The sequence below is a fragment of the Lissotriton helveticus genome, chromosome 1_1, assembly GCF_964261635.1.
Source record: "Lissotriton helveticus chromosome 1_1, aLisHel1.1, whole genome shotgun sequence".
Lineage (NCBI taxonomy): Eukaryota > Metazoa > Chordata > Amphibia > Caudata > Salamandridae > Lissotriton > Lissotriton helveticus.
Genome location: NC_136057.1, coordinates 151,993,871 through 152,015,230, shown reverse-complemented (window position 1 = coordinate 152,015,230; position 21,360 = coordinate 151,993,871). Strand labels below are relative to the sequence as shown.

At 47.0% G+C, this 21,360-nt stretch overlaps 1 protein-coding gene across 1 annotated transcript in view; it reads right to left on the bottom strand.

Annotated features, from left to right (window-relative positions):
• LOC144775216 (carnosine synthase 1-like) overlaps nucleotides 1-21,360 on the bottom strand; it is a 543,733-nt gene that overhangs the window by 189,269 nt on the left and 333,104 nt on the right. Inside the window, exon 5 of the mRNA XM_078659222.1 lies at nucleotides 7,880-8,352. Coding sequence (XP_078515348.1) covers nucleotides 7,880-8,352 — 473 coding nt within the window. The remainder of the gene's footprint in view (nucleotides 1-7,879; nucleotides 8,353-21,360) is intronic.

Sequence of the window (21,360 nt, the reverse complement as noted above, 5' to 3'; positions counted from 1 at the left end):
CTAATTATGTAAATTGTGTAATGATCATACATTATAGTCAAAGTTTAGCTGCCGGCTGCTGAGTTTGTAGGGGTATAAGGTGGGAAGATAAGTAAGTAATAATTAATGAACACATAATTAATAATGTATTATGAATTATTTTATTGATTATTAATTATGAACAATATGGAATATTGATAAATTTTTGTTACATTATAGTTATGGATTTCTAGGTTTGTAGGAATATATGGTAGGAAGTTAATTACATAATAACTACAATATTATAATAATGACTGTATAATTAAATATGTAATTGATTAATAATTAAGTAAACTGTGTAATGTTTTTGTAGGGTGGGAAGTTTATCAAGTGATAATTAACAATTAACTATCAATTGTTTATATTTATGTAACTTTTTAACATTTATGTAAACTGTGTTATACTTGTTTATTTTCATTATATTTTTGGTGTGGATTGTTAGGTTTGTAGGGGTCTAGGGTGGAAGGTTAATTAAGTAATACATAAGCAATATTTTAAAATTGAATACTAATTATTACATTGTTTATGACTTTTTGTAAATTGGATAATTGTTATTCATTTCTTTTAATGTTTATTTATGTTTTATGTTAAGTAATAATGTCTATGTTTAGAGCCTTACATTTTTTTCTACATTATAAGAGTTAGTCAAGTATGTAATGTGTTTGAAGTGAAGTAGTTTACCTACTATTGGTTAGACTGGATTGGGAATAGTAAATCTTACCCCTTTGAAGTCCAATGCTTTTCCTACTGTTGCACAGACTGGAGTGTGAATTGTACATCTAACCCCTTTGAAGTTCAACGCTTTCCCTACTGTTGCAGAATGTGGAGTTTAGAATAGTAAATCTTCCCATTCCAGAGTCCAACACTTTCCCTACTGTTGCACTGACTGTAATGGGAATCGTAAATCTTACCCCTTTGAATTCCAATGCTTTCCCTACTGTTGCACAGACTGGAGTGCGATTTGCACATTTAACCCCTTTGAAGTCCAACGCTTTCCCTACTGTTGCAGAGAGTACAGTAAATCTTCCCATTCCAGAGTCCAACACTTTCCAGACTGGAAAGGGAATAGTAAATTTAACCTGTCCGAAGTCCAACTCTTTGCCAGCTGTTGCCTAGACTGGAGTGGGAATAGTAAATGTAACCCCGTCAAAGTCCAAAGATTTCCCAACAGTTGCAAAGACTGGAGTGTGAGCAGTAAATCTTACCCCTCTGAAGTCCAACGCTTTACCTACTGTTGCACAGAGTGGAATTGGAATTAATATATTTAAACTCTTTGAAGTCCTACAATTTCTCTACTGTTCAATAAACTGGAGTGGAAATAGTATATCTATTGTTCCCAGACTCCAATACTTTTCCAAATATTAGTTGAATATATATTTTTTAAATATGTGTCTATAATTTTAATTTTTAGTATTTGTTTATATTTTTATCTGTTTTTCAATGTCGATAATATTTTTTGCAAATGTGTTTTTTTATTTTTATATTCTGTTTGTTTGGTAATTTATTTAATGTTTTTAAATTGAACTGTTACTATATTTTCATTTTTGTGTACTAGATATCTAGATATATATATATATATATATATGTATATATATATATAAATGCTCCGATTTTCCACAGTTTACGGCGCACTCTTAGACGGGTGCGGAAAGCGGTCATGGATACCGCTAAATATTTCAGCTCCAAAATCCTTCGTTTATAAAGGAATTCTCCGCACTCACGGGGTATCTTTCAAAGGTTTTATTCAACCAGCCAGCAACAATATAAATGAAGGATTTTGGAGCTGAAATATATATATATATATATATATAGCACTTCATTACCATCCAATCAAGAAAGAATCACGGACACTGAGGTTAGTGTTGCTTATTATTGTTTCAATTTGCATTGAATGGTAATGCAGCTGCATTAAATCTCTGCTGCAACACTAACCTCAGTGTTCGTGATACTTTCTTGATTGGATGGTATTGAAGCGCTATGTTACAGGGTTTCCGGTACACTGAACGCGGACCGCCCTGCTGACAGCCCTTACCCCGACCGGACTCTGTTTGGAATATATATATATATATATATATATATATATATATATATATATATATATATATATATATATATATATATATATATATATCGCCACACAAATGCCGAGCAAACCAAGCCCGAACCTTGAAGGGCGGCCAGTGTGTCTGGTGCGCGCCTTCCAGTAAATATCACAACGAACCCTCCTTTCCTTCCAAGAAGGCACACTGACGCTGGCTGGGTTGCTTAGAAAACTGCTTTAATGATGAACAGCATGACAGCAAGAGGCTACCTGAGCCCAACGTTTCTGCTCTTTCAAGCCTTGATCACGGGCGGTGCCTCTCTGTAACTTTGAATAGCCCACGTGACATCTCTTTTATTGACGCGGGCCGTATTCTTCCACAGAGTGCGCGCAGGTAAATTAGTTTTATTTCGAAAGGGAACGCCAGCATATTAAAGTTCTACTGCTGAATTGCGCACACCAGTCTTGAGTATTTAATGGTCCCTTCGCGCATTCATTAAGGTAACATTCTTGCCCAGTTCATGATTTCTTGTTTCACTCACTGCTTATCCAAAGCACTTCCAGCCTGCAATTCGGACATCTGTCCTTCTGCTCCCAGCTCGCCTCGCTCCGCAACACCGTCACAGGGGGCAAGCAGGTCGGGCTCCAACAATTGAATCGCCACACAAATGGCGAGCAAACCAAGCCCGAACCTTGAAGGGCGGCCAGTGTGTCTGGTGCGCGGCTTCCAGTAAATATCACAACGAACCCTCCTTTCCTTCCAAGAAGGCACACTGACGCTGGCTGGGTTGCTTAGAAAACTGCTTTAATGATGAACAGCATGACAGCAAGAGGCTACCTGAGCCCAACGTTTCTGCTCTTTCAAGCCTTGATCACGGGCGGTGCCTCTCTGTAACTTTGAATAGCCCACGTGACATCTCTTTTATCGACGCGGGCCGTATTCTTCCACAGAGTGCACGCAGGTAAATTAGCTTTATTTCAAAAGTGAACGCCAGCATATTAAAGTTCTACTGCTGAATTGCGCACATCAGTCTTGAGTATTTAATGGTCCCTACGCGCATTTCATAAAGGTAACATTCTTGCCCAGTTCATGATTTCTTGTTTCACTCACTGCTTATCCAAAGCACTTCCAGCCTGCAATTCGGACATCTGTCCTTCTGCTCCCAGCTCGCCTCCCTCCGCAACACCGTCACAGGGGGCAAGCAGGTCGGGCTCCAACAATTGAATCGCCACACAAATGCCGTGCAAACCAAGCCCGAACCTTGAAGGGCGGCCAGTGTGTCTGGTGCGCGGCTTCCAGTAAATATCACAACGAACCCTCCTTTCCGTCCAAGAAGGCACACTGACGCTGGCTGGGTTGCTTAGAAAACTGCTTTAATGATGAACAGCATGACAGCAAGAGGCTACCTGAGCCCAACGTTTCTGCTCTTTCAAGCCTTGATCACGGTCGGTGCCTCTCTGTAACTTTGAATAGCCCACGTAACATCTCTTTTATCGATGCGGGCCGTATTCTTCCACAGAGTGCACGCAGGTAAATTAGTTTTATTTCAAAAATGAACGCCAGCATATTAAAGTTAATGCGCGAAGGGACCATTAAATACTCAAGACTGGTGTGCGCAATTCAGCAGTAGAACTTTAATATGCTGGCGTTCACTTTTGAAATAAAACTAATTTACCTGCGCGCACTCTGTGGAAGAATACGGCCCGCGTCGATAAAAGAGATGTCACGTGGGCTATTCAAAGTTACAGAGAGGCACCGCCCGTGATCAAGGCTTGAAAGAGCAGAAACGTTGGGCTCAGGTAGCCTCTTGCTGTCATGCTGTTCATCATTAAAGCAGTTTTCTAAGCAACCCAGCCAGCGTCAGTGTGCCTTCTTGGAAGGAAAGGAGGGTTTGTTGTGATATATATATATATATATATATATATATATATATATTTTTTTTTTTTTTTTTCTTTCACCTATAGGAAGGCCCGTTCTCTAAAAGATAGCCTGGTTCATAATCATTTAGAAAACACTTCGCCCAGACAGGGAACTTTAAAAGATATGAAAGTTTTTTATTCCCTGTGGGAGGTGTAAAGCTTGTGTCTCCAGTAAAAGGGTCTCAACATATACAATCAGGGGACTGAAGGGGGACAAAAAGATCAATAAATTTATGACATGCCAGACTACCCATGCAGTATATTGCCTGACGTGCCCCTGTGGATTAAATTACGTAGGGAGCACTATTAATATGGTGAAATTAAGAGTCGTAGACCACATGCGTGCTATCACAAAAAAGGATTTCAATTACCCAGTGGCGCACCACTTTTTTGTAAAGCATAACAGTAACAGGGATCTGTTATGATATTTCAGCATTGACCATGTACCCCCACATGTAAGAGGGGGGATAGAGTATTGAAATTAAGAAGGTTAGAGTCCCGTTATATCATAGACCTTGGCACTAAATCCCGAAACGGATTAAATAGTGGAGAAGAATTAATAGTACATCTTGGCAAATAATAATGAAAGAATTAATTTATTGAAATCATGTTGAAACAATTTTTCTTTTTTGTAGTTAGTTCTTTGTAATTTATTGGAAGCATGGATTTTGGGCCTATATATGGCTTTATTATATGGGATAGAGGGCATCATGCTGATCCACGGCAAGATCACGGACATTGCAAAATGCATTTGAAATGATAAAAATATCGGGCATTTAATTGTTTGTACATGAGATGCATTGTTGTGTAATGAAATATACTGCTAAAATTGGATATTTCTCCTACCAAAATGGCGCCTGTCCCTATTGAACGACGCATAAGCCCCCTTTTCTATTTTGATGAAATGAATGTGCTTCCCTTTAAAGATTTTTTTTGTAGATAAGACAGGAGTATAACCCATAGACCAGGTCAGGACTGGGTAGGAAAGTACAATTATCACACAATGTCCTGAAAGGTAAAAGTCAGTAGACAGTTATGTATAGCATGCACATAGCATTGCTGTCGTAGACAAGAAGGAGATTATTCATTTTTTTAAGTCAAAAGATAGTTATTCATCTTTATGTAATAGCATTCATTTCATGGTTGGAAACATACAATTAGGAATATACAGTTAGAAACAGCACTGCATTGAATGTATTGACAACCACAAGAAACTTGGTGCAACAACAAACGTGAATAAATAGTGCAAGTGGCGACGCAATTGGAAGAAGAGAGAAAACAGCGTGTTCGGCGCACTGTATGTGAGGTGCAAATTATCTACAGTGAGTGGCTAAGGGCGGCGCATGTGACATAGTGATATCACATAGGGCACAATTAGTTTGGTAGGTTTAGAGCCACTAAGGAGAGGTGCGCCTATTAATTAGGCTGTTGTTGGCAGAGATCGAGTCGTGTCCGATACCTGGTATGGGACACGCTGACTTAGACAGCGCTGACCAGACACGGCTGACTAGCGCGGCCGAACATAACGCGGAGGTGAACCAGCACAACCCTCTCCAACTCGGCTGAGTCAGAGGCGAAATCGATAGCGAGCCTTCTCCGGCCTCATCCAGCGACTCGATCTCTGGTGATCACCCTATTCATACCTCCCCGCAGTCTACAAGTATTCCAATTTACAAGGATTGCCCAAGATTCCGAATTTACAAGGATGGTGAAAGCACTACTTTATTCAGACAACCAGTCCTGATGATGATCCGAAATGGTCCGGATCGAAACGCCGTCGACCCAACAGCCTAATTAATAGGCGCACCTCTCCTTAGTGGCTCTAAACCTACCAAACTAATTGTGCCCTATGTGATATCACTATGTCACATGCGCCGCCCTTAGCCACTCACTGTAGATAATTTGCACCTCACATACAGTGCGCCGACCACGCTGTTTTCTCTCTTCTTCCACTTGCGTCGCCACTTGCACTATTTATTCACGTTTGTTGTTGCACCAAGTTTCTTGTGGTTGTCAATACATTCAATGCAGTGCTGTTTCTAACTGTATATTGCTAATTGTATGTTTCCAACCATGAAATGAATGCTATTACATAAAGAGTTCAGACGCAGCTATATGCAAATCAGTCTTGACCACCCATTGAGCAGCCAGGTAACACACCTCAAAGTCTGGGGGGCTGAACCCTTCCTCCCACACAGGACTTTGCAGTATCTCCTTTGAAACTCTGCAGCCCCACCATCCGAGATCACCTCCCTCAGTAACATATGGAGCTGCATGAACCAGGAGAGAGGGATCCAAAGCAGTAGGTTTGTGAAGTGGTATAGTATTCCCTGTAACATCACAATCTTGGAAAGTGCTAAGTGCGCCATGGTGGGTAGCTTAAGAGAGCGCCAGAAGTCTACATGCACCTTCAGTGCACAGAGGGAACCCCTTAGATGTCCTACAGCTTCAGGCACTGTTGATGCATCTACCGTGTAGCACCTTTTGTCCAAACAGGCATGACAGCCTTCTTGCCTACATATAATATATCATCCTGCCTATGTTCTTAACCTCTCTTCAGCCCTCGAAAGATAAGGAGAAGCTTCATTAGCGTCCACTGAACCCCTAAGGGCCTAAGCTTTTAGATTGACTGTACCAAGGAACACCATGTGGACGATTTATTTTTAATGGGGGGTTCTCTGAGGTAAAGAGAGGAACTACTGTGCAAAAGAGGCCCATGTCCTGGCGGATAGCCCTGTACATTAAGATTTGCTAGGCACTGGCCAAAAAACACCTGCTGGCAGGTCAAAAAGCCCCTTCCACCAGGGCTAAAGCTGCTACCATTGCATTGGCACATGGAGTTCCTGTCCTTGACATCTCCTGCGCTGCGATGTTTGCATCAGTGCATACGATCACAAAGCACTACTGCCTAGATACCCATGACCAGGGAAATAGTCATTCCACTTGCTCAATTGTGCAAGACTTAGAGATCTGAGTCCACTCCGAACACCTTCCACCTGGGGAGGGTCTGCATTGGTATCTGTTCTAAGGTGAGGAATCTGTGGTTAGAAATGCCAGCAGAAGAACAAGTTATTTACCTTTGGGAACGCGCTTTCTGGTGGATACTCTATCTAACCACAAATGCCTCACTGCCATCCCACCTCCCAGTTCTGTGGAGCATCCTATTTTTAACATCTAAAAAAGGTGCTAAGTTAGCTATCTTCACACTGATACTACCAATTATGTACATTCAACGTCTTAAGGTGCGGAACACGACAGACAATAAACTGAGGGCTGATGCTTATTATTCGTGGCTCAGGTCTCTTATTTTTAGGGAGTCAACGCACAGCCACTCGCAGAGCACCAATAGCGGGATGTGGGACTATTGCTGGAGACAAATTTCCGGATTCAGTCTTGGGGTCTGGGGAGTACACTGATGTGAATAAAACGTGGTCAGATAAAGTATAGGCCAGAAAGAGCATTACCGAACGGAAGTAACTTGCTCTTTACAGCTTATTAAGAAGGCTTAAGGTGACTCCGCCTACTACAGAGCATGGCTGGAATTTCACACATATTCGTAACACTTTCTGATAGTTAGCTACTTTTTTACTTTTTCTAAAATTATTTGATGTGTGTTGGTTTGTTGCTGTTTGTGTTCTTGAATACAAGAAAAGAGAGGTAGAAGACAAAGAGCAAAAAACAAATGAGAAATAGAGGAAAAAAGATGGCCAAAAAGAGACAAGCACCCAGAGATGTGGACAGACATAACAAAAGATACAGGAGAAAGGGAAAGGAACTAATGAATAAATGAGATAGAGAGATACATAGAAAACGAGAGAAAGAGTCAGTGAGACAGAGAGAGAGGCTAAGGCATATGTAACACAGCAGAAGTTCTATGAAGGCTCCAGCACCGAGGCTTACCTGCTGGACATTGATCCGGCTGTTGGACTGCAGGAAGTCCTCGATCTCCTCCTGAAGCAGGTTCTCCTCCCCCTCCTTCTGGTTGAGCACCACCGTGCGCACGTGCCTGCTTGGCTCATGCGCTCTTCTATATGTGAAAGCAAGGGTTGTTGGCACTGCCAGGCCAGCCCGGCTGAGAAGCAGGCGCGTTGCCAGCTTGTCCTCCAGGAGGTGGGCCAGTGAGTCAGAGCCTCCTGATGGACAATCCAAGTCACAGCTGAGAGCCACTAGCCCTGACAGGCACTCCGATCGAGGTACCTCAAAGGAGGCCGTGAAATAGGTGACACGACGAGGGGTCGTAAACTCGTCCAAATAACTCCGTCCACCAAGGTCGAAGGTCACAGCTTTCTGCACAAGAAGAGTGCACTGGTCAGGGTGGGATTTCGATGGAACTTTGGAAAGCCACGTGGTAGAGAGACACAGCAGCATATTACCTGGGACAGGGGATAAGAGGAAGATGAGGCATGAGAGCAATCGAAAGACAAGGAGAGGTAGGCACATTGAGAACATGATAGAAGAAGAGAAAAAAGTTAAAGACAAGTAAATATTGTTTAATTACAACGGATTCTCGCCTTACAAAATGCTCAAATTGCTGTGAAAGCATTATCAACTTTTTAGAAAATGCAACTATTTTGATTCTCAGAAAACGTGTGTTATATACACATTCATAATATGCATCAGGGATCGGAGGGAAATTCTCACAAACCATGTGCTAAGTGCACAATCAGTCTTCTCGGCATGTTACTTGTGAAACTCCCAGGTGTTCTGCGTTGACGCTTGCAGTTACTGTCTCTCAGCCTCCATTGGAATGCTTATATTCTAACATGCCAATGGCCCTTTCTCTAAAAATGTTTTCCCCTTTTTCAGTTACTGAGTTCATTCCCGCAGGCACCTGTCTCATAGGACGTCCCTCTTTTGTACCTGTGAACACTTTAGAGCTGGTTGATAATCTTCTGTGGCGTCTCACTCTAGACCCAGGTTTCTTACACGCTCCTGGGAAGGCTTCAGACGTGATGACACCTGGCTGGATATAATTGTTGCATTAAATCCCCATTAGTAACGACAGTAATGGGCTTTAAATGCTCTAAGAAAGAGGGCACATGTCCTTTAACTGTCTTGTAACTGCCCTGTAATCGAGTAAAACATGGTTGATTCTTCTCAACCGTGTTTTGCAAGTTTCAGTGTTCTAGACCATTCTAGACCGTTCTCATTGAAGCACTCACCCATGGTTTAGTTATGCCTTACAGATGCTGGTAGAAAGGAGAGGGGTAACCTCTATTCTAATATTTCTTGGGAGGACCTTGTTTGGTAGTAAGAATGCGAATAAAGTGATTTCTTGAAGGTCCAGTCCCTTCAAGGGAAACGTTTATAAAAATATACAAGTCTGTGACAATGGGAAAAAGAAAAAGAAGTGTGGTGGAAGGAAAGCAGGAACAAAGCTCATCTACTGGTAATGTACTGTGCACAGCATACGTGTTCCCATGCAGTGCAGAGTGGACGGGACCTAACAGTTCCTGCTGCTTGCCCATATGGGGCAGGGCCAAGACTGGTTTGCATATGGTTGACTCCTGTCATAGTTGCACAGTGAGCAAAAATACTATACATTAGGAGGCGGCACAAGCAATTACTAGAAATGAGATAACCGAGGCATTCAATTAATCATTCATTCGTTTTCTCAGTGAAAAACTGTGATAAGGTATGACGAAACACTACAGGACAGAAATTGAGCCTCATTGACGAAACATGTCTTGCGTTGTTAAAGTTCTCCTGCAGACGAGACCTTGCCTAATAGTTTAGGATAGACTGTCAACTTTTGAGCGGGCTGAGACTGATGTGTATGTAGTTGGTCTCTCTCTGTAGTGGCACAGTGAGCAAAAGGGATGATCAGTACTAATGGCCGACTCATTACTAATGGCCGAGGTAACATCATGTATTCCACCCATCACTTTTATTTGTTTCCTCAGTGAGACAGCCCGAGGACAACAGGTATCCCCAATATGGGTCCCCTAGATCATTGTGCCATGATGCAGTAACTGCACGTCACCAAAATGGCCCAACAAGACTTAAGCATGTCTGTGGTTACTTGTGTTCCCATGCAACGAGGACATGGCTCTGGAATTTTTAGACTTCATAGGATTTTTTGTCCTGCTCAATGATATAATAATATACCCTTCTATAGGTTTTTCTTACAGACATATAAATACAATAACGTATTAAACTCTACCCATGATTGGCATGAAGGCGCATGGCTGATCCTTCTTGTCCCAGCTGATGGGTCGCCATACAGGGAGGGATGCCATGAATGACTTAATGAATGAATGAATTACAGACCAGTAAAGAGTGCTGTTACCAAACAATGGGTGTCATGGTGCTAAGCAAACATAAAGCAGATGATGCCTGGAAGTAAATATACAGCTAACTTACAAATAGGTGGAATTTGAGAACTTTTCTCAAATCTATATGAGAGGCGAACCACAGGGATGAAGGAAGAATGTTCTAAGGTTTATCAATCAATCAAACACACATGCCGGAAGCTGGAGAAGAAATGGCTCCATGACCGCACGCCAGACAGCCAAGCAGCCCACAAGGACACCATCCGCAGACACCATCACCTATTCAGAACAACTAAGAGATCTTCCTTCAAAGCCCGCATGGATACCAACACACACAACAGCAAAGAGCTTTTTAGCATAGTAAAGGAACTCTCCAACCCCAGCGCCAACACCAACGACATCCCACCCTCGCAAGGACTGTGCGACTCACTGGCCACCTTCTTCCATTGCAAGATCGCCGACATCCATGACAGTTTCAACACCCCGTCTGCCCCGACAACGACAGACCCCTCCCCGAACACCACCTGCACCAACCAGCTGACCTCCTGGACCCACGCCAACGACGATCAGACACGCAAGATCATGAACTCCATCCGCTCAGGATCGCCAGCAGTCCCCTGCCCGCACCACGTGTTCAACAAAGCAGACGTTACCATCGCACCCCAACTACAGAAGGTCATCAACATCTCCTTCGACACAGCAACATTCCCGGAAAGCTGGAAGCACGCCGAAATCAACGCGCTCCTCAAAAAGCCCAAGGCGGACCCCAAGGACCTCAAGAACTTCCGGCCCATCTCCCTGCTCCCCTCCCCGGCGAAGGTCATCGAGAAAATCGCCAACACTCAGATAACCCGCAACCTTGAGGACAACAACATCCTAGACCCATTGCAGTCCTGATTCAGACGGAACCACAGCACCGAGACAGCCCTCATCGCCGCCACAGACGACATCCGGCGCCAACCAGACAAAGGTGAAACTTCAGCCCTCATCCTCCTGGACCTGTCAGTCGCCTTCGACACGGTCTCCCACCGCACACTAAGAACACGCCTCCAAGAAGCCGGAATCCAGGAGAAGGCCCTAGACTGGACCACGTCCTTCCTCTCCGGCAGAACCCAGAGAGTCCGCCTCCCCCGTACCGATCCGAAGCTACTGACCTCATCTGCGGCGTACCCCAGGGCTCATGCCTCAGCCCGACCCTGAGTTGTGTTTCAGGCAGCTGTTCTTCATCCAGGTTGCGACGGCTTTCATCCATTCTTGGAAGTTGTGCCTGCTGATGTCGGGTTCCTTGGTGAGTGGGAGGATGAGCTGGGCGTCATCGGCATAGGAGACGATGTTGAGCACATGGTTTCTGTCGATGGCTGCGAGGGGGGCCCTGTAGATGTTGAAGAGGGTGGGGCTGAGGGAGGATCCTTGGGGAACTCCGCATCTGATCTCTGTCGGTTCTGAGAGGAAGGGCAGGAGTTTAATTCTCTGTGTTCTGCCTGTGAGGAATGAGCGTAACCAGCCTAGGGCCTTTCCTTGGATGCCATCGTTGTGGAGTCTGGTGGCTAGAGTGTGGTGGGAGATGGTGTCAAAGGCTGCTGATAGGGTCAGGGGGATGAGGGCTGCTGCTTGGCCTTGGTCAAGGAGGGCACAGATGTTGTCTGTGGCGGCTAGGAGGGTCGTCTCAGTGCTGTGGTTGTTACAGAATCCAGATTGAGAGGTTTCTAGGATTTTGTTGGCTTTGATGAAGTATGCTAGCTGGGTGTCAGCGGCCTTTTCGAGGACATTGGCTGCAAAAGGAAGCAGTGAGATTGGCCTGACGTTCTTGAGGTTGGTCAGGTCTGCGGACGCTTTCTTTAGGATGGGGTTGACTTCTGCACACTTTTAGTTGTCGGGGAATGTGGCGGTCTTGAGGGCGCAGTTGATGGTTCAACGTAGTTCAGGTGCGATGGCTGTGGCAGCCCTGTGGACGGTGTGCTACAGGCAGGGGCCAGAAGGTGCTTGTGAGTGGATGCTCTTCATGGTCTTTAGGGAGTCTTCTGTTGTGAGTGGGGTCCAGTTAAGAAGGGTCTGTTGGATCACTGGGGGTGGGGTTTGGGGCGGTGCAGAGGTCTTGGTCGTCGAAATTGTCGTAGTGCGTCTTGGCCTTGAGGTGAAAGAAGGAGCTGAATCAGTTGCAGAGGTCTTGGGAGGTAGGGATGCCAGTTGTTTCGCTGTTGGGTTTGGCAAGTTCCTGTAAGATGGCGAAGATCTCAGAGTAGTATGTAGTCTGTGGAGACGATGGTGTGGGGTGCGATGAGGTCGGCAATGACATTGGTGAACGGAGCTTGGGGGCCAGGCAATCTGTAGACCAGTGTTCTGCGGAGCGTCGTTCTGGGGTTGATTTGGATTTCGAAGCGGGTGTGTTCCATGGGGTGCAAGGCGTCATCCGAGTCAGTGGTTGTCAATCGGAGAGAGCTTTTGGGGATGATAGCACGGCCTCCTCCTAGGTGGGTGGGGAGGTCTTTACTCAGGATCTTGTATCTGTCGGGGATGGCGGTTGCGATGTCGGGTGCCGAGCTTGCATTCGTCCAGGTCTCTGTGAGGAAGGCGACGTCAGGCATGTGAGTGTTAAGGTCCTAGATTTCTATAGGGTGTCTGTGCAAGGAGCGTACATTGAAGAGGATACAGTTCAATGGCTTGTGTACACTGGCATTTGGCCGCTTGGGGGCAGCTGCTGGAATCAGGAGGTGGGTGAATGTGCAGCGGCAGTGACTGCAGGAGAATGGGTCTTGGGTGTTGCTCGGTGTCGAGAGCTGGCAGTTGCTGCGTCTGGGGTTGAAAGCATGAAGGGTGCTGCGGTTGTAACGGCGGGGGTCGGGGGACCAGAGTCCCTGGTGCTGGTTGTGCTCAGGTCATGTGTGGTTTAAAGGTTATAAAGTGGCAAAGTACCCCCTTTTCTGGTTTTGGGAATGCATGGAAACTGGGGAACCTTGGTTGAGGTGGAAAATATACAACTTGCAAGGACATATCTTGTGAAAAGTACATAGGACCTTTTAGATGATTAGAACAATGACAAATACATAGCACCTTAAAACACAGTGTTTTCAATGGGCAGCCAAAGAAGCGAATTGAGATGAGGAGATAATGGCAACATTTCCTGATATTCAGAATAAGGCATGATGCCACATTCAACAATAGTTAAAACGGTATTTTTGTAGGCTAAGAAAGATGGAGTTGGAGTAGTCTAATCTCGCCATGACAGTGGCCTGGACTGCAGCTGTATGATGTTTATAATAAGTATGTAGAAAAACAAGTAGAGACAAGGTTAGAAAAATGGTGGCCAAGTGTTAGATTCGAGTTAAACACAACTCCTAGATTCTTATCTGACGAAACAGGAAGGGGAAAGATGCCTAATTTGTCTGGCCACCTATTAGAATTTCATGTGATGGAGGAATTTAGAGGTAAGGAATTATGGGTTGTTTAGTTGGGGATGGTTGACGCACATCCTCTTAATTAAGATTGAAGCGACTGAATGCCACCATTTATTCTCAGTATGAGTTGTTTGTTGTTGGCGTAGGAAAAGAAGAAAGCCTAAAATGTCTAATCAGAAAAACCATTGGCGAAACATTCAGATTTAAAAGAGTAACGATGAGTGGAACCATGTGGCACCCTAAATATAAAGGTTTAAAGTGTGATTGCTAGGGAGGAAAAATTACCGACAAAAAAATTTAAAACCAACCTAAAACCAGGTTTCCTGCTCCTACCCGTGTCAATCGTGCAATGAGGGTTGAGTAGGTGACCCTGTTGGAGGCCGCAAAAAGGAGTAGTAGGATGACGGCAGCACTGTGCCCCACATCTAATTGCTTGGGGACACAGTTGAGTAGTGAAACAAGAGCTGTTTCCATAGCATTGGAAGGATGAATACCTGACTGTTGAATATTGCAACAGTTTGAGGATTCTAAAAAAGATTATAGTTGTATGTTGGCAAATGACTATGACTTTGGAAGCAGCAGAAAGAAGAGAAATTGGATGGTAGTCAGAAGGTAGTTAGATTAGGTTCTACTGCGGGCTTTGTAAGAGGAGGTACTTCAAGCATGTGTTTCCAGGCATTGTGGATAACATCTCGAGAGAAGGATATGTTATACAAGATCATCAGTTGAGGGCAATAGATGGAGCCCAGAGTTTCAAAATATTTTCTGGAAGAGGAACTAAAGGGGAGCCTGAAGACAGGGAACAGCATATTTTTCTAACAGGTTTAAAGGGCCACTTCAGTGGGTGGCAAAATCAGTGCTGCAGGCCCACTAGTAGCGTATTACCACCTTTGTGAATGTCGGTTCCACCAGGATGGAATTAGAAGCCTGAATATCAGTACTGTGTAGAGGATGTACAATAGCAATTAGTACTCTTTTTAATCCTGCACACAATATCCATTCCTAATGGAATCTACCGCATTTACTTTGAGAACAGCCACTACAGTGCCCTCTCCTGCCAACATAAGGCAAGAACATTGAAATGATTTGAAGCTAGGGTGCACTCAGTAATCAGAAGTTACAAGACACATTTTCTTTTAAATTAGCACACAAGTACCTGCTCAAAATGCTGTCAGTTTTAAATGCTTTATCCTTCATATTGCTCCAAAATGTGAAAAGTAAAATGTATCCATACAAATGATTTCTTTGCCAGCCGTTGCGTTTTATCCTAATGTTGACTTTCTCAAGGCATTCATATCAGTATTCTCTATATAAGTGAGTAGGTAAGGACTCCTGTATAGGCATATCCAATAATTCTTTGCTGAGATTAATTATTTAGTCACATGGTTACAACCTAATGAATATCATAGTGAATATACTATGTGCACAAAGTCTCCTTACAATGAGGTGGTCAAATTGTACTCCTCTTATTTTTACATATTTTCATGATTTAATCCCAACTCAATATGTATCACCGACCCTCTGTAGAAACGACATTAGCGTCAGCTGTCAAAGAAATTGCTTCTATTAATACATTTTACTACTCGTATTTTGGAGCAATATAAAGAGCAAAAGATTTGCGACTTTGTACTTGTGTGCTAATGGACTCATGTCAACTTGGAAACGATAAGAAAACTTGCCTTGTAAAGTCCGATTTGGAGTCCAAAGTAGCTTCAAATCTGTCTAAAGAAAGTGTCTGGGCAATTTCAAAATTTTAGGGACTTTACCCTGAAGAAAGTTAGAGATTAAATCAAGAGATATAAGATAAGTAGGTTTACAAATATCCAGCAAGGTTAGTCAATCGAAAATATTAAAAACATTCTTCGATTTGTTAGAAGGTTTTTTGAATCAATTGCCATATTAATAGATATGTGCGATTCGAATGATTTTTTGTAATCACAATGTTAATATTGATAAATACGATGCTGATGTACACCATGATATATGCACGGATAACAACAAACCCACGTCTTTGTTGTTGAATTCACCAAATATGACCTTCTCCTCCACCCCAAGTCAGAAGTATGTGGTCAAGCAGGCCCTGCCTCCTAGGCCTGCAGCAACTGATTGACAGATCACAGGTGGAGGGACACGTAATCCTAAAATAAACACGCAAACAGGATCACCCAGATTGCTCCCTCAGATAAGGAGCAACGGCACAATGGTCCTTGGAGATTGGCAATGATTGACCAGAGGTTTGCACATTTTTAAAAACATAATAAAGTCAGATGTCACACTAAGTTAGGAATACTCAGCTAATTGGAACACAGCATGTATATTACACACAGTGATCAGGCGCTCCCCATGCCGGACATCTGGATACATACCCACTACCCCTGCATTGTGTCCACGCAAGTTGGAGACCCACCTGCGCTCCTCATCAAAGGACCAGATTTATGGCCCAGTGACTAGGCCCAGATTTCTGTCTCCAAAGGAATGTACAAATTGTTCTATGACACTTCCTGTAATGTATACAATTATGGCTGAAACATGTGTGGCGAGACAGTTTTCAGGTCCCGACTCTGTTGCCTGCACTTCTGGTTGCTGCATTTAATTAAACCAACTGTTCCTGTTTAGCCAAACGCTGCTTGCCTTTTTTTTCTCAAGGTAAATTCATATTCGAGCTACAGCAAAGAGATTGCTGATAAAGTATTTTGTAGGACTGATCAAGGAGCAAGCCAAGGGAAGATTCCAAACCAATGTGTCTCAGTGTACACAATGGTGGCAACATGCATGGTAGGTGAAGCAACCAACCACCTAAACCTCCTGCAGAAGGCAGGCAGTGGTTGTGGAAGAGTGTGCATAAGAGAAGGGCCATTCTGAAGAGAGTATAGGGGAAACAGCCAATCTTGCTGCCTTCCCTTCTGGGATTATCTTGCTGCCTTCACTTCTGGGTTAAGGTCTCCTGCGTGTCAGCTCTGAACCTGATGACACCTGCACTGTCCAGAACAGGGGTGGGAGACATCCCAGACCTATGAAAGCATCCCTTACTGCGCCTCTACCGGCCTGGTCGCCCCCACGCTCCTCCTGCCTCCCGCTCCTGCACCTACCTGCTCCTGTGCCTGCCGCCGCAGCCGCCGCCGCCTGCTCCCTCCTCCCTCCTCCAGCGCCCCAGCCGCCGCAGGGCCGCCCACACTCGATTTTCCCGCCGCTGCCAGCCCGCGGCCCCGCCCCCCCACCAGCTGATTGGCTAACCCGCTCCCGCCTCCCCGCAGACCCTCCCTACAGGCTCCCTTCTTATGAAGCCCCCAGAGCGACCGCGCGCAGCTGGAGCACCGAATGAGCGCCGAAGGTGCGCCAAAGTTAAGCCCGTCTGCGCCCGTCCGCGCCTGGACCGCGCCCAGTGCCAGGACCCCTGTCCCCCGCAGTCACCAGCCCCCCCGCCGGACCTACGCCGCCACCGACCTCTACGCACTCAACGCCGGCAGACTCCCGGGCTGCTACCGAGCCACCCCGAGACGCACCCACGGACCCTTCTGCTGCAACGCCTGCAAGTTCACCTGCATCCGGACCGGCACCACTCCAGCAGTGCCCAAGACCTCGACGAGCATCAGCAACAGCCACCTGAAGTGCATCCTGCTCAACACCCGCTCCGTCCACAGACACGCCGTCGAGCTCTGGAACCTGCTCGACACCACAGCCCCAGACGTCGCCTTCCTCACGGAAACCTGGATGAACACCTCCTCAGCGCCCGACATCGCCATCGCCATCCCGGACGGCTACAAGATCATCCGGAGAGACCGCATCAACCAGACAGGAGGAGGCATCGCCATCATCCACAGGAACTCCATCCGCATCACGACCAACACCGACGACACCCTCGCACCCGCCGAGCACCTGCACTTCCAGATCCACATCAACCCCAGGACCACCCTCAGAGGCACCCTCATCTACAGACCCCCGGGACCACGCACACAATTCAGCGAGGACATCGCCGACTTCGTCAGCTCGCATGCCCTCCCCTCCGCTGACTACATCCTCCTCGGGGACCTCAACTTCCACCTGGAGAACAACAACGACCGCAACACCACCACCCTGCTGGACAACCTCGCCAACCTCGGACTCAAGCAACTGGTGACCACCCCCACCCACTACGCCGGACACACTCTCGACCCCGTCTTCTCCTCCAGCAAGGACATCGCCTTCAGCTACGCCACCGGACTCCACTGGACGGACCACAGCTGCGTCCACTTCAGCTTCAAAAGGACCACGATCCACCACCACCAGCAACAGGTTGCACGCAGAAGCTGGAACAAGATCACAGCCGATCAACTCGCAACTTCCCTGAGCAAGAACCCACCCACCAGCGCAGCCAACCCAAGCCAAGCGGCCACCAACCTCACGATGTGGATCAGCGACTGCGCAGACGACCTCGCCCCTCTGAGGACCCGGCCTAACAGACCCGGCAGCAAGAAAGCCCCATGGTTCACCGACGAACTCAAGAACTCGAAGAAGAACTGCAGAGCCCTTGAGAAAGTCTGGCGCAGAGACCCAACACCGGACAACATGACTACCCTCAAGCTCGCCACCCGAAAACACCACCAACTGATCCACGCCACCAAGAAAACTGCATTCAAGGAACGACTGGACAACAACGCACACAACAGCAAGGAACTCTTCAACATCGTCAAAGAGCTCTCCAACCCCAACGCCGGAAACAACGACATCACCCCTTCGCAAGACCTCTGCAACTCCCTCGCCTCCTACTTCCACGACAAGATCACGGACATACACAACAGCTTCAGCACTCAACCGACGTACGCCACGACCGAACCACCGCCCCCCACCACCACCCTCCGCGCCTGGACCCCGATCAGCACCGAAGACACCATCCGCACGATGAACACCATCCACTCCGGATCTCCGACCGACCCTTGCCCTCACCACGTCTTCAACAAGGCCGACGCTGTCATCGCACCCCACCTGCGGGACATCATCAACACCTCCCTCGACACCGCTACCTTCCCGGAGAGCTGGAAGCACGCCGAACTCAGCGCCCTACTAAAGAAGCCATCAGCCGACCCCTCCGACCTCAAGAACTACCGACCCATCTCGCTGCTCCCGTTCCCCACAAAAGTCATCGAGAAGACCGTCAACAAGCAGCTGGACGCCTTCCTCGAAACGAACGGATCCCTCGACCTCTCGCAGTCTGGCTTCAGGGCCAACCACAGCACCGAGACCGCCCTGATCGCAGCCACCGATGACATCCGAGCTCTGCTCGACAACGGAGAAACAGCGGCCCTCATCCTCCTAGACCTCTCCGCGGCCTTCGACACCATCTGCCACCGTACCCTAGTACAGCGCCTGAGCAACGTCGGAATCCGGGAGAAGGCGCTGCAGTGGACCATCTCCTTCCTCGCCGGAAGGACACAGAGAGTCCGCCTCCCCCCGTTCAGATCAGAAGCCACCGAAGTCATCTGCGGCGTCCCTCAAGGCTCCTCGCTCAGCCCAACCCTCTTCAACGTCTACATGAGTCCCCTCGCAGCCATCGCACGACAGCACAACCTCAACATCATCTCCTACGCCGACGACACCCAGCTGATCCTCTCCCTCACCAACGACCCCGCCACCGCCAGAGCCAACCTACACGAAGGGATGAAGGAGGTAGCCGAATGGATGAAGATCAGTCGCCTGAAACTGAACTCGGACAAGACGGAAGTCCTCATCCTGGGATCCTCACCCTCCGCCTGGGACGACTCCTGGTGGCCCCCCGCCCTGGGCAGCGCACCCAAACCAACAGACCATGCACGCAACCTGGGCTTCATCCTGGACTCATCCCTCTCCATGACCAGACAAGTCAACGCCGTCTCCTCGTCGTGCTTCAACATCCTACGCATGCTACGCAAGATCTTCCGGTGGATCCCCACCGAGACCAGGAAGACGGTCACCCAGGCCCTCGTCACCAGCCGACTGGACTACGGCAACGCCCTCTACGCCGGAACCACCGCCAAACTCCAGAAGAGACTCCAGCGGATCCAGAACGCCTCAGCAAGGCTCATCCTGGACATCCCCCGTCGCAACCACATCTCCGGACACCTGCGAGACCTGCACTGGCTCCCGGTCAACAAGAGAATCACCTTCCGTCTCCTCACCCACGCACACAAAGCCCTGCACAACCAAGGACCAGGATACCTCAACAGCCGCCTCAACTTCTACGCTCCCAAACGCCAGCTTCGATCGACCGGCCACGCCCTCGCCGCCGTCCCCCGCATCCGAAGAGTCACCACAGGGGGAAGGTCCTTCTCCTACCTGGCCGCCAAGACCTGGAACTCCCTCCCGACCCACCTCCGCCTGACCCAGGACCACCTCGCCTTCAGGAAGCAGCTCAAGACCTGGCTGTTCGAGCAGTAGCGGACCCCCCTCCCCAAGCTCCTTGAGACCCTCCGGGTGAGTAGCGCGCTATACAAATGCTTTGATTGATTGATTGATTGATCCCTTACAGTCAATGACACAGAGAGTTTTTGGCAGCACTACCAACTGAGCCATCATAGACTAACACTTGTCCTGCACATTGGATAGCTAAGCAGCGTACTCCAACTACGACAATTGCCTTTTTCAAATGATCCTAATGAGAGAAGGGAGCTGGGGAGATATTGAGGTCACCAAATACATAACTATAATGCACTGGCAGTCTGCCAACTCCTCTCATTTTGCTGAAAAGGCAGCTTGCACCTTACCATCAAGAGAATCTCTGCCTAACACCATCAACACAAAAGACCTTCCGTCGGGGAAGCAGAGGACAATACGGAAGCCACCCTAAAGGACTAGCACTCTACAGATTCAGAGATGACCACAGGCCCAGTGGTGATATCTGCACCTTCAGGGTTACAGCTTTTTGGGTCAGAAAAGCCCCTCACATGTTAGTAAACTTGAACGACAGCCCAGAGTACCCCAACTGATATGATTTATAGTGAGTGATAAAGTAATAAGGTTAGGCCTTTTAACCTGTGTCATATGAGTGGATCTTTTCCCAATTCATAGATGTTCCACTAATGTGAACTCAGCTCGACCTTGGCCTACATCAGGGAAGATTTGGGAACAGGCCATGCATATTGAGTAGGTCTGGGCGGAGTTCGAGGAGTTCTGCTACGCGGAACTCCGTGAAGTGCAAAAAACCTCTGCTGTGCGCCGCGGACCTCCGCAAGCAGCAGAGTGCCTTGGATAAATGCTGTTTACTGTGATTTTCAATGCCAGGTGCTTGTCTACACTGTGCAATCATCGCGAACAGCACCATGCACAGAGCAAGCGGGCGCTGCTTCCTTTCTGCAGCTCAAGTAGGTTTTTACTCGAGCGGCAGCTTTCTCAATGCGAGCGGACAGTTTTTCAATGCAGGCGGTCGTAAGCATATGCGACCACTCGCAATGAGAAATATGAGCGCCTGCGTTGAGAAATCTCGCCGGGAGGTTGATTTTCCACGCTCGCTAACTTGATGTTGACGATCGCGGACTCGGAAAAATCTCGCTGGGAGGTCAATTTTCCTCGCTCGCCATCTTGCCGTTGATGAACGCGAGCAAGGGAAAAAACTCTGCAAGCTCCACGTAACGCAGAGTGCGGAAATCTCCCAAAAATTTGAGTGCAAAGCAGAGTTCACCACCCAGACTTAGGGCCCGATTCACCGAATGAACTTAAGACTCAATCCTAAACTTACAACTATTTTGGTATTCACAGAATGCAC